We start from the raw sequence: 12191 nt of genomic DNA on the forward strand, positions 1-12191 counted from the left end.
GAAATATTGAAGGGAGAGAACGCATCCTCACTCTGAATTGCAACATCTGGTTTAATACTGCACTCACATGGTCATTAAGTATTAGTTGTTTCATCAGTGTATTTTTGAACAGCATGAGTGTGATAGACTTTTTCTCCCTAACTAACTTATGAATATCAGGAAGTAGGAATCTATGACCAACTTCAAATACATGGTGCCTGTTTAGTGTATGGCTTCGCGTGTTGCAGATTTCCATGAACTGTAAATATTACTCTGTATTTTTTTTTGCCTGCTACTCTGTCACTTTCAGAGTTATTTTCTAAGTAGTAAAGAGCTTGAAATACTGGCCCCACTGTAGAATTGTCAGCTGTGCTTCCCCAGTTTGAAACCATCCTCCCAGTGCAAACACAGGCCACACCAGCATGGAAAATTATGTGCTTTATTTGGGAGCCCTGACATATTATACATATATGTACATACATTCCATATGGAGAAATTATAGAAAAAACATGATTTGAAAAAGGAGGCAATTAAGGTGAAGTTGTAAACATCACTAGCCATTTATGTTCTGTTTTGGGTTTTTTTCCTGTTTTTCAACCAATTGTTTACTAACAGACAAGTCTATATAAACAGAAGCCACCTGGATTTGTTATGCATCTCAACTGATATGACTGTGGAAATGTCCCAGCTCTCAAATCAATATAAATCTTCAAAAGGTTTTGAGTAGTTAAACATCAAGTAATCCATATAGTAAAAGTCATAGCTTCGTTGTCTTTGAGAAGGAGAAAGCTGTGCAAAATACTGTTGTGTAATTTTAGTAGTAGTTCTTTCTTCATTGGAGTGCCTATCTTTAAACTTGGGGAAGGTTAAATTTTGTGGAGCACCAATTAAGTGCAAGAAAAAGTTTGCATCTTCTTCCATACTTTCAAATTTCCCAACAAAGTCGTAGTCTATTAAACATGGGCTGCAAAGCCTATTGACGTGATCCCAGTGGATATCCATACCCACTGGCCTATGTACGTCCAGGAGATACTGAATGAACTCTTTAAATTTGACTCCAGAGCCTGTCCTTAATGCTTCTTTGGTGGCATTGACACGGTATCTGGAAATGATGGCTTTTCCAAAAACCGGGTGGTAGTAATTGTTTGGATGTTCAAACTTGTCCCGAAATGCAGATACCAGCTTTTCAAAAGGTTCACGAATAAAAAGCATCTTTGTGTAAGTGTTGAGCCTATGATAAATTCCTTTGTGGTCAAACCCATCCAGTCTTTTTAAATAGTTTCCATAGTGCACTGTGTTGTGCTGTATGTCTTTTGTGGAAGAAGCCAGCCCATTAAGAACCATGAGTACCCGTTTCCAGTTAGAGCAGCCAGCTTTTGGTACTTCACAGTATAAAACTCTGTATTTATCTTCTACAAATATTCTAGAAACATGATAAGGAGTGATTATTCTTCTATTATTACTCTTGTATTTAGAACAAGTTTCCCTCATAATCTGCTTTCTTTCTCTTTGGATCTGATAGAGACTTTTCCACCTGTTGTTGTTTCTATCCTCAGATTTAAGCGTGGGCAAGTTGAGAATGGAGCTGTTCATGGAAATCAAAATTGGGCTCTTTTTAATTATAAATCTCCTCCTCCGTTTATGCAGCCTGATGGAATTAATTTCTTCACCTTTCTGTTGATCTTTCATAGCAAACATTATGCTGCTTTGCCCTCTGTCTGTGCTTTGAAGCTTAGTGGGCACATTATCAGATAGGTGTAATGAGTCGTTCTGCTTTACCATTGTTACTCCATCTGCAGTGTTTTTTCTTATTCTATCCTGGTTATCGCTGGAAACACAGTCCTAATGGGGAAAAAGAGATTAAAGATGTTAGTAAGTGAGAGAGTGTTTGTCACTATTAACAACTCGTACGACTTTAATGTGGATCTTTCGTACGCTCTGAGTTCAGCAGAATTGTACAACAAAATGCTTTGCCACAAGTCCTCAGTGCTGTGCCTACGTTGCGGTACAGGCTTTTCTTTTGCCAGCTTGTTCTGTGCTTACATGAAACCCAAAGGCTGAGTTGAGTCTGAACTGGTAAATTCTGGTTCAGGTTTGGATTTAACTGTATTTCAGGTGGTGCCTGCACCCAGACTGATAGATACTTTTGTCTTAGGTAAGTTACCTTTTGTGGAAATTTCAAAGACATCCAAGTATTTGGAGGACTGGCTGAATTATTCCAGACTGCCTGTTGTCACATAACTGTTTCCCACCCTGCCCTTTCAGTAGCTTATCTTTGTGGCGAGGGCGGTTGTGCACAGAGTGAAGCCTAACAGGAGGTTTATAGTGTCTGCAAAGTGGAGCGAAGACGTAGAGGGAGCAAGAGTGGGAAGAAGGAAGCCAAAAGGACTGCGGTGAGAACATGGAGGCTTTGCAGAGAAGTGGGTTTGGTGAGAGCAGCATGGATAGGGGCCCCAAAGGGAGGCTTGAGTGAGGTGAGCCGAAGCAACTGAGACTTGGTGAGAAGCAGTAAGGGGTGTGAACAGAGCTGTGGCTGGGATTAGGCAAGTGAAAACAGAGTAAGTAAAGCGGGTCTATGGATAAGGGGTTTCTGGGACCTGCTTTCTTTCATTAGGTGGATCTCGCTGGTTAATACTTACTCTGGCATACAGCCCAGATGTGCTCCATTACTTCCTGCTTCTCAAAGCAGCTGAGTTAAATCCCTGTCTGCATGTCTGTGCCTCTAAGACTAAGATTAGGTTCTGGACACTGTTTAACTACATGTCATCTCTGTTTTGAGAACTCACCTGGGAGCTGAGTGGCATATGAACCACTAGGGAGGATTTCAACAGAGGAAGCACATGTAATTGCAGAATGTTTATTGCTTACCCAAAATACTTAATGTTGATTTGGAGATTTTATAAATTGTAAATGTCTGATTTTCAGTCTTTATTTGCTCCCTAATAATATTTAAAACTGGCTTCAAAAATAAGATACTGGATGAATTTTAAGAGGTACAGTATGAGGATTAGTAGGGTTATGTTCTCTCAAGGTGGCATCTTAACCTTAATTGTAATAGTGATTTTACAAGTCTCTGTTGGCTGAAAAAAGCAATAGTATAGGTAACTTAAACTTGGGCTGTCATGGAGGTTATATCTTGCCGCATCCTTCTTTAAGGGTGAGAGATTAAAAAAGAGACTCAGTATTCATTACAAAAAGCACTGATGACAAAAGGAAAAAAAAAATCAGATCATATTATTTTGTAGGGGACTTGTTTAAACTGATAACTATTATACAAAACTCAGATCAGTATTAAATGCAATTTTTAGAGTACTATGCAAATCGTTGCAGAACTTAGGCTTCTGAAATGTTTTGCTGGCTATTCTGGTAGTGGAGGTGGTATGTGATGTGCAGACTGGGAAACCAGCTGATAATTTGTCATACAATACACTATGTATTCAGTTGTTGGGAGTGATTGTTGTACTCTGCAGAGGTTGTTTCCGGTAGTCAAAGGTGTATTAAAGTTTTTGTCTATGTAAAATAGCAGATGTGTTTGTAAATATTATGCTTTACAGAGTGGCTGAAATTCCATCTTATTTAGTCATGATATGGCTGATATTTCAAGGTTATCAAATTCGGACTTCCTAGGTACTCACACCTTTAATGATGACGATGATGATGAGCCTACAGTTTTCGGGAAAATTAAATGCCATGATTTTAATGTCTTCTGTCAGTGTAACTTCATTCAGAAGGTCAAGCTGGAGCTGTAGAGATGCAGTGATGTCAATCACATCACACTGATTTCACCAGGCAACGGCATTTGTGTAACAGCTGGCAGCTGCACAGTTGTTCCTTTGCATATTTTGCACTTGTCCTTAAACTATGAAGTCAGTGACAGCCCACTGCAGCCATTTGCTGCTGCTGTGACTGTGCTAACAGCCACTAGATGGAGGAATTTCACCAGTATTTTTCTTTAGCCTATTTTTAAGTACCTCTCAAGACATTCATTCGATCAGTGCGATTTCATACAGAATATTAATATGTGCAGAGTTTACCATATCTTTTAGCAATATCCAGTCTAGGAAAAAACTTACAAAACTAAAGTTGCATAGCTTATCAAATTCATATTTCAAAAGGAAAATTTGCACTTCATGGCAAAGCTTTGATGCATCTTTCCTTTTCAATGCTTCATCTCCAGTCTAGTGGCCTTATCTGAGCCATCTCTATCTGTACTCCATACTCGGAATATGGGTACAATTTTCCTTATGTACTTCCGAAAACTTACTTTTTTTGATTGCTGGAATCCCATGTTATATTTTATCCCTAAACAAAGAAAGAAATTAAAGTCATTATTTAGTAAAGATAAAAACATTAGTATCATTTTTGCTGGACTGATAGCTGTGTCCTCTCGGTAACTAAAAGGAAAACAGGAACAAGTTCTGTTAATGCAATGATAAATAGACCAATGAAGAATCATAATTAATGTATATTTCGTAGTAACAACACTCCTTGGAAGTGTTTATTTATAGTCTTTATTTATAGACATCATAATAATTGTGAAATGGAGTGAATGTCTCTACTTCCCTTTTACAGATGAGGAAACTGAGATGGAGAAAAGCAATTGCTTAACCTCAGCTAAAAGGCCAGTAGCAGAATGAGAAGCAGCTGGAATTTGTGATCCCAGGTTAGAGCTTTAAAAAGCTGTTCTTTGTGTATTTACCTAAAGCCGTGTTGTTTCTCCTCATGTCCCCTCCCCTCCCGACTTTGGATAGTATGGTGCTTAATCATAGCAATAGCTTGCATTGAGGTACTATCCTTTGTAAAACCACAGCAACACACAGTGGAGTTATGTATAAGTGAGGTAATGTTTTGTCTCTCCAAACCTCTACAAACAATACAGAATTGTGTTTTGCTAAATCTTCTGGCTTCTACAATGATGCCTATCTGAAAATATAACAATCAGTGTGAAAATCCTAGAAGGCAGCTTTAGCAGATGTGTAGGATCTCTTTACTGTTCCTAACCTTTGCTAAGTAAATAATAGAGGAATGTATAATGGAAAACACTTCTTAATTATGAAATTAGTTTGGGGTTTTTCAACTTATAAAACTGCTATCATCACTGTCACTGTTGCTTGAGAACTTCAGCTGCTTGAAGACTTCATTAAGACTTAATCTGCATTATGAATCCACAGCGTCTTTGACAAGCACGATTACAGGTAAAGGTATTGCAAAGCATTATAAGTGAAAACATCACTGGGATAGCTCAGTGCCATCAGATTAGTTTTCATGGTACTATGAAAGCTCTCAGAAACACCGTGCATGCGTAGTTCACATTGTACCTTATTGCAGTTAAAGCAGCAAGTCCAACTTAAATGATCAATCACGTTTCGTTTTTTTTTTAAATTGGATCTACAAACTGGTGTTTATAGTAGAGTGAGTAAAATTGCTGTCGTTATTTCTATGCTGTTAGAGCTCATCTAGCAGTGCTCATTACTCTTTTGGTTCATGTTTGAGCTTTAATTCCACTGCAGCAATTTGTTAGCAATAAACTTAAGTTAAGGTGGATGGGGATATTGTGGTTCTGTGCCTATTAAAAGCAAAGGGCATATATTTTTACTTTGTCAGAAATAAGTTCCAGATATCATATAGAAGGAATCTTAAGCCTTTTCCTAGCTGCTTCTTGAAAATGTTTAACAGCAAAATAAAGTCAGAAGGTGCATTCTAAAGAGAAACAGAGCTGATCTGTAGCATCCTTGTGTGGGTTCTGGAGGCTTGAAACTGATTGTGTGGCACCAGACTTTAGGAGATGTTATTGAGTTGTCCAGTTCTTGATGTGATCGGTTAAAGAATGACACTTATTCTACCGCTGTGTAATATGTTACAGGGCAATGAAGGTATGGAAACTGCTGTCCAAAAAGAATAGTAAAAACTGAGCACGTGCACTTTGAAAGAACTGATACTAGAGAATGGGTGATCTGTTTAAACCATGAAAATGTTCTATTTGCCAGCAGATGTAACCTCTTCTTTTTTGCTAACCGTAAATGCATAACTTTTAAGCCACTTGAACAACATCTGTGTTGGCTGCTTGGCTCCACTCTAAGGCATCATTAATACACCTAGTTGGAGTAGTTGCTTAACTTTTACTTTAGGCTTGCTTGTAGCAGTGCTTGAAATTAAATATTATTTTCCTTATAAATTCAGGATATTGTTATGCTACCTTTTCTCTTACAGGCAGATATCATATGTGTCAGGTACAGTTTTGAAAAGTTAACACAGTGAAGAAATTTAGTCTGGTGTTGTGGGTTGGTCAATTCTCATTTTCTATGGATATCTTTGTTTCTTGTGTATATGTAATATAATCCACTTAATTCTCGTAACATTATTATTACAGACAATAGTCACTATTCTGTTCAGTACTAATTTATTGCTCTCAAGTATTTAATTTTTGGTCTTTCTTTAAACTGGATTTAGTAGTGTGAAGTCACGCCTCGTCCTCTGTCACAGATCGTGGAGATTTACTTTGGCTGTCAATACTGTCAACATGCATATGCAAGAATTTGCATATTTAAATATTTTTCCTACTGTAAACTAGTTATGCCTACCAGTGTAAGATAGGAGAATGGTTGTGTCAACCCTCCCCAAAAGATAAGATCATACAATGTCTGCAAATCCTCTCCCTTTCTGAAAGAATTTTGAGCTTTTCACAATTGAAAACTGTGCTGGTTTTGGCTGGAGTGGTTAATTTTCTTCATAGTAGCAGTATGGGCCTATGTTTTGGATTTGTGCTGAACACAGTGTTGATAACACAGGGATGTTTTCGTTACTGCTGAGCAGTGCTTACCCAGAGCCAAGGCCTTTTCTGCTTCTCAGCCCACCCCACCAGCGAGGAGACTTTGGGGGGGCACAAGGGGTTGGGAGGGGACACAGCCGGGACAGCTGACCCCGACTGACCCAAGAGATATCCCAGACCATATGACATCATGCTCAGCACGTAAAGCTGGGGGAAGAAGAAGGAAGGGGGGACGTTGGGAGTGATGGCGTTTGTCTTCCCCAGTCCCCGTCAGGCGTGATGGAGCCCTGCTGTCCTGGAGATGGCTGAACACTGCCTGCCCGTGGGAAGTGGGGAATGGATTGCTTTGCTTGTGTGCGTGGCTTTTGCTTTGCCGATTAAACTGTCTTATCTCAACCCACGGGTTAACTCACTTTTACTCTTCTGATTCTCTCCCAAATTCCACTGGCGGGGGAGTGAGCAAGCGGCTCTGGTGCTTAATTGCTTGCTGGGGTTAAACCACAACAAAAACATGAATAGGTGAGAAAAGACTTGGTCACCTATCAGAAAACTGAGCAAGTATTTTGGACAGACTCAGATGCAAATATCAGACCATTTGCTGTGACCAGATTGCGATGTAAAAGGGTTAGGTTTTTTTCCCCGAGTTTGTTTAGGTGTGGCCATTTGTTCTGACTTCAGTGGCAGCAGTGATAGCTTGTAGCAAACCCGCACAGGTTGTGTAATTACCTGTTAAAGTTGGTATGTATCTGCCATGAATAATAATTATTAAAAACCAAAACAAAACACAAAAGTGCAAAGAGCAGGTATGAGAACTACCTTTTTTGTGGTTAATTATGACTAACTATGTTTTTGTAGTAATGTTTCATAAAGGTAACTTATCTGAGATTAATACTTTGCACTGATATGCTGTGCTTTAAAAAAATAAAAAATAAATGCTAGTAGGAGATGAGTATTTAAAAAAATGATTCTTCATTTACTGGCTTTAAGATGTAATCAGAACAACAATTCATGTTTAATGTAAATGTTTGGTGAAGCACTTGCCAATCTCTTCACTGTTTTCTGAATTTGACTTCTAAAGTTGGCTGCTTCTAGCTGTCTTTCTCATGATACACTCTGTCACTTCAGATTTAAAGCTACATGGAAAAAAAAACTTAAGTGCAGTGAACTCAGAAGTTATATTGCACAGATCTACTATACTAATCAAAATCTAAATTTAATGTTATGCTACCTCTTTATTATTCATGTTACTTACCAGCTCTCAGATGTTATTGCCAAAATGATAAATTTTTTTTTTTTGCCATAAATAAATTACTGGTGTCTGCTGCACCCAGGTGAAGTTAGTATTCGTTAAATGTTTGGTGCCAGATACAACAATGACCAACATCTCACTAGTGCTCAGAGAGAGAATAGCTGAGAGACAGAATCATTGTATGAATTGTATATCATTTATGTCAGTTTTCATGGTGGTGTTCTTTTCTCTTCCCCTTGTGCAACCATGATTTTCCAGACCCGAACTTGGCCTATGTTTTATGTCTGCTTTTGTTGTCTTTCATGAAATACGAGCCTTATGCTTCATCCAGTCCTACCATATAGGCAAACCCATTGTGAGCTTTTCTTTTTTTTTTAAAATGCTACTAGCAACGCAATAAAATGGCCTTTATATTCCCTGTGTAATGTTATATAGCTTTGCCTCTCTGCCTTCTCCTCTGTCTCTGCTTGAAGACCTAATTTTGGTTTGCCTCTGGTGTTTTCCTCTGTTCTGAGACTACACTACAGCTGAAATATTTTTTAATAAAAATGATAACTTCAAGTCTGCATCTGTGACTCCATCCCTTAATGGGCTTCTGTGAGCAGTGTATACTTGTTTGCTTCATCCTAACTGATTTGTGAAATATACTCTGGAAGGGCTCTTACTATCATTGCGTGAACATCTGTGTCAAGTGTCCTGTCTGCATGCACTCCAGTCTTAGGTCTTTACTCAAAGACAACAACATGTACTTAAATCGCAGAATGAATAGTAGACTAGTACTCAGAATTCTGATTAGCTGAAAAATTTTTAGCTTGAAAAGGATTTTCCCCAAAATACTGGTCAGATCATCTTTTTCCAGGTGTTTTTGTGATTTAAAATGAACTCAGCTAGTACAGTATAAAAGAACTGCTCATTTCTGATCCTAACTTACTTTGGTGTCAAATTGCTTACATATTTGAATTAGATTACTCAATAAAGAAATGTAATTATTTTTAAAGTTGCTACCATTGTAAATTATTTGGTTTTTTATATAATATATATGTAATGTACATATTTGGAATACTTTTAAAATATATAAACCTCTTGTAAGAAAATGCTTTTATTTTGAAATTGAGACCTAATTAATAGATACACACATATAAAGCTTGTTCTGCCTTAATTGTATGCTATGTATATATCCTTTTTATATTTAACATTTATAGTTTATGTGATTAGGGAAAACCCACTCAAAAGTCCCCATCCATGCTATGTACGCAGTACCTTGTTTTCATACAGATGAAATTGAGGCAAAGTAAAGAAGGCTTAGCAAAGCTGTAGCACATCTTAAATTGTGCGTCAAGAAAGAAGCAAACCTATACAGTGAATCTATATCATCTAACTTCTCTGAGTCCCCAGTGAAGCTGCAAGTATGCAGTGTCACTTCCCACAGATGAGTAAACATTTACAGTGAATGCTTTGGTTAAATGATACACAGCCGAGCTCTTGTCAAAGCTAAATGCTTAGTGACAGGACAGGCATCATTGTGTCTTACAGAGACTTGTGAAGTCATGTATTTCTGAGACAGAGTGTCTATTTTCATGTCTGTTTCACACTAATTGTTGCAATGGTAAAGATAACACAAACAAATTTTACTGTATTCTCTATGAATGACAGGTTGCATGAAAGAAAACCTTGAGCCTCCTGCAATTTGACCAAAGAATATGTCTGTCGCTCTTGAAATGAAAGCAGTCAAACACGGTCTCCATAGCACCTTTCACTTTTATAGCACCTTTTTGTATTTGGTTGCAGAATAATTTTATGTATGACATGAATGATTTTATTTATGTATGAATTGCAAGAGTGAATTACTGGGGAACTCATCTGTAATGCAGCTTTTCTGGAAAAAAATTAGATGTTACTGTAAATATTTTTTTCTGATATCTGTCGCTACTGTATGTACCATGTAGTGATTTTTTTTTTTCCTTTACACTGCAAAGTGTAGTAAGTTATTTGTTACTATTCCAGCTTTTCACATGTGAGAAGCAGAGGCTAATAGCTGCATTTGCCAAACTGATCTGACTTTTAGGTTGTCACATTTTGAATTACAAACTCAAATACTGATTGTCTGAAACCCCCATGTTACTGGTCAAATCTTACTCTGAAAAATTTAAATCCGGACTCATACAGTGAGTCTTTAGTAATGTCTAGATTAGAATGCAGGTATCTGACTTTTAATCATGATGTTCAGTTCACCACATTGCAGATGATTGCTCAAGTAATGAGATGTAGTTTATCCACTGAAGACCAAGGTTTGGGGGCCCAGATTCTGCTGCACATCTCTGGATGTATCGGATTCTCACTTACATGGTATCCAGGCAGTTGGGTGTGTGAATCTTTAACATGCTATGTGTCAGTGGACTGTAGGCTGTAGAAACATTTCCAGCTTGTGTGAAGCTGGCCCAGTAGAGTTGAGGACTGAGCTGCTGAGAGAAGGATCCTTCAGTAAGCTTTGTTGTGGGGCATATGGGCTGCATGCAATATAAAGCTGCAACTTCTTGAAGAACCTCACTGTGAGAATGACATATTTTTGCCTCTGGTAGGTTGTGTGTGTTCCAGGGGAGTCTGATTTTTATAGCCATGATGGAGAGCAAGGACTGTTAACTTGAGAGTGGTTCTTTTTGCTTCCATGGTGCGAAGTTAGTATTTCTCCAGATGTAGTTATTGGCTCCTCTTCAGCGTCTTCTACAATCTCTGTTTTTGGCTAATATTTACAGCCCTGCCCCCCCCCCCCCCTTTTCCTGCTCTCAATATTCATGCTTCTATTCTTTCCACTAATTTCCTTCCCTTTACCTTTCTTTCCCTGTATAAAGAATTCTCAGTCTTTGCTCTGACTCTGTGATCCAGCACTTTTGAGTGTGTAACAAAAGCTAAATTTGTAATAATTCCAGAAACAAGAATGTCTGCATTTGATTAATTTCATTTTAACTGATCCTTCTCAATTTGAAACTTACTTGTGTTCTATCTCTTTATCATTGTCCTTGCCAGCAATGTTGATGCTAAAAAAACCCAACCAACCCCAAAAAAAACCCCCAAAACCTCTTATAGGGAAAATCTAGCTATAGTATTCCATAGTCTTCAGAGGGTTGTTCATTAACAGCAACACCTGAAAAGACTGCATTTTTAATCTAATAAAAATATACTGCATTTGAAGTAAGATTTATAGAAAAAATTATATTTCTTTTGAGTGCAGTTAGATAAAACAATGTTTATTTGTTTGCTGTACAAATGCTAAATTTTCTTATGTTCTTGTGCCTCTGTGGTTTGGGTACGCAAAATCGATCTCCCATTACACTTTGTGGCAAAGAACCTGATCCTTAAGTCCATCTTGCTGACTTAAGGAATCCGAAAACTTCACAGACAAGTTTGATCGTTATTTCCATTGTGCAGAGGAGGATGAATACAATGTTTCTGTGGCTATTTCCCAATCTCCAAAGTAGCCCTTTGGAACTGTAAGTAGTTAAGCATGACTCTTTGCATAAAGAGCTGCTTTTTTCCCTGTTTTGGGAAGGCATGAGAAGTTTGATAACCTACTGAGTTAGGGGTTGTATGTCTCTTTATGAGCCTTCTTTCATATATGAGTTCCTTTGTAAATCAGGTATCTCATTCTTCCTGAGTTCTTAGCTTTTTGTTTCAATCTTACCATTGCCAAGCATGTAATTTTTAATAGTTTAAATGCAATGTATTTGAGGAACTTTGAACTCTGGTTTGTGGCTTATTCTTAAGCAGTTGTTGTGGTGAAGTAGAATACTTCCCCCAAAAGATAGCCATTCACCCTCATTTTCCCTTCTGTGCAAGTATTGTGCACAAACTGAATTACTTTATATTGATCTTGTGCTTTTCAATCAGAGTCGGCTTCAGAGAGGTTAGGCATTGAATCTAAGTGAAACCGTTAGCTTCATATTTCTAAACCAGGCAAATCTGCAGTTTCTCCATCCCATAGGCAGCAGGCAATGTAGTACTGTGCTGCATTTGTGTCATGGGGTACTTATGATGGTAGCAGCTTCTGTGCACTTCAGTTGATTAAAACACGATTACTCTGGCTTTTTGTGACTGAAATGACTTTCCATCCTAATGAAGTAAGGGAGTCTCTGGACAGAAGTACTATATGGGGAAAGCAATGCAATTCTGAAGGGCATACCCTGGAAATAATTAAAA

The 12191-nt window shown here is 37.9% G+C and overlaps 1 protein-coding gene across 3 annotated transcripts in view; it reads right to left on the minus strand.

Moving 5' to 3' along the window:
* Window positions 1-404: 404 nt before the first annotated feature.
* The window catches only part of CHST8 (carbohydrate sulfotransferase 8), a 191084-nt gene continuing 179297 nt past the window's right edge, over window positions 405-12191 (minus strand). For 2 of the 3 annotated variants that reach the window (XM_069793479.1, XM_069793478.1), the window contains exons 3-4: window positions 4244-4281; window positions 405-1821 (exon numbers count right to left, since the gene is read on the minus strand). In XM_069793479.1, coding sequence (XP_069649580.1) covers window positions 676-1821; window positions 4244-4281 — 1184 coding nt within the window. In that variant the 3' untranslated portion in view covers window positions 405-675. The remainder of the gene's footprint in view (window positions 1822-4243; window positions 4282-12191) is intronic. The other variant, XM_069793480.1, reaches the window with a different exon arrangement.

This window comes from Haliaeetus albicilla, chromosome 10 (genome assembly GCF_947461875.1).
Source record: "Haliaeetus albicilla chromosome 10, bHalAlb1.1, whole genome shotgun sequence".
Lineage (NCBI taxonomy): Eukaryota > Metazoa > Chordata > Aves > Accipitriformes > Accipitridae > Haliaeetus > Haliaeetus albicilla.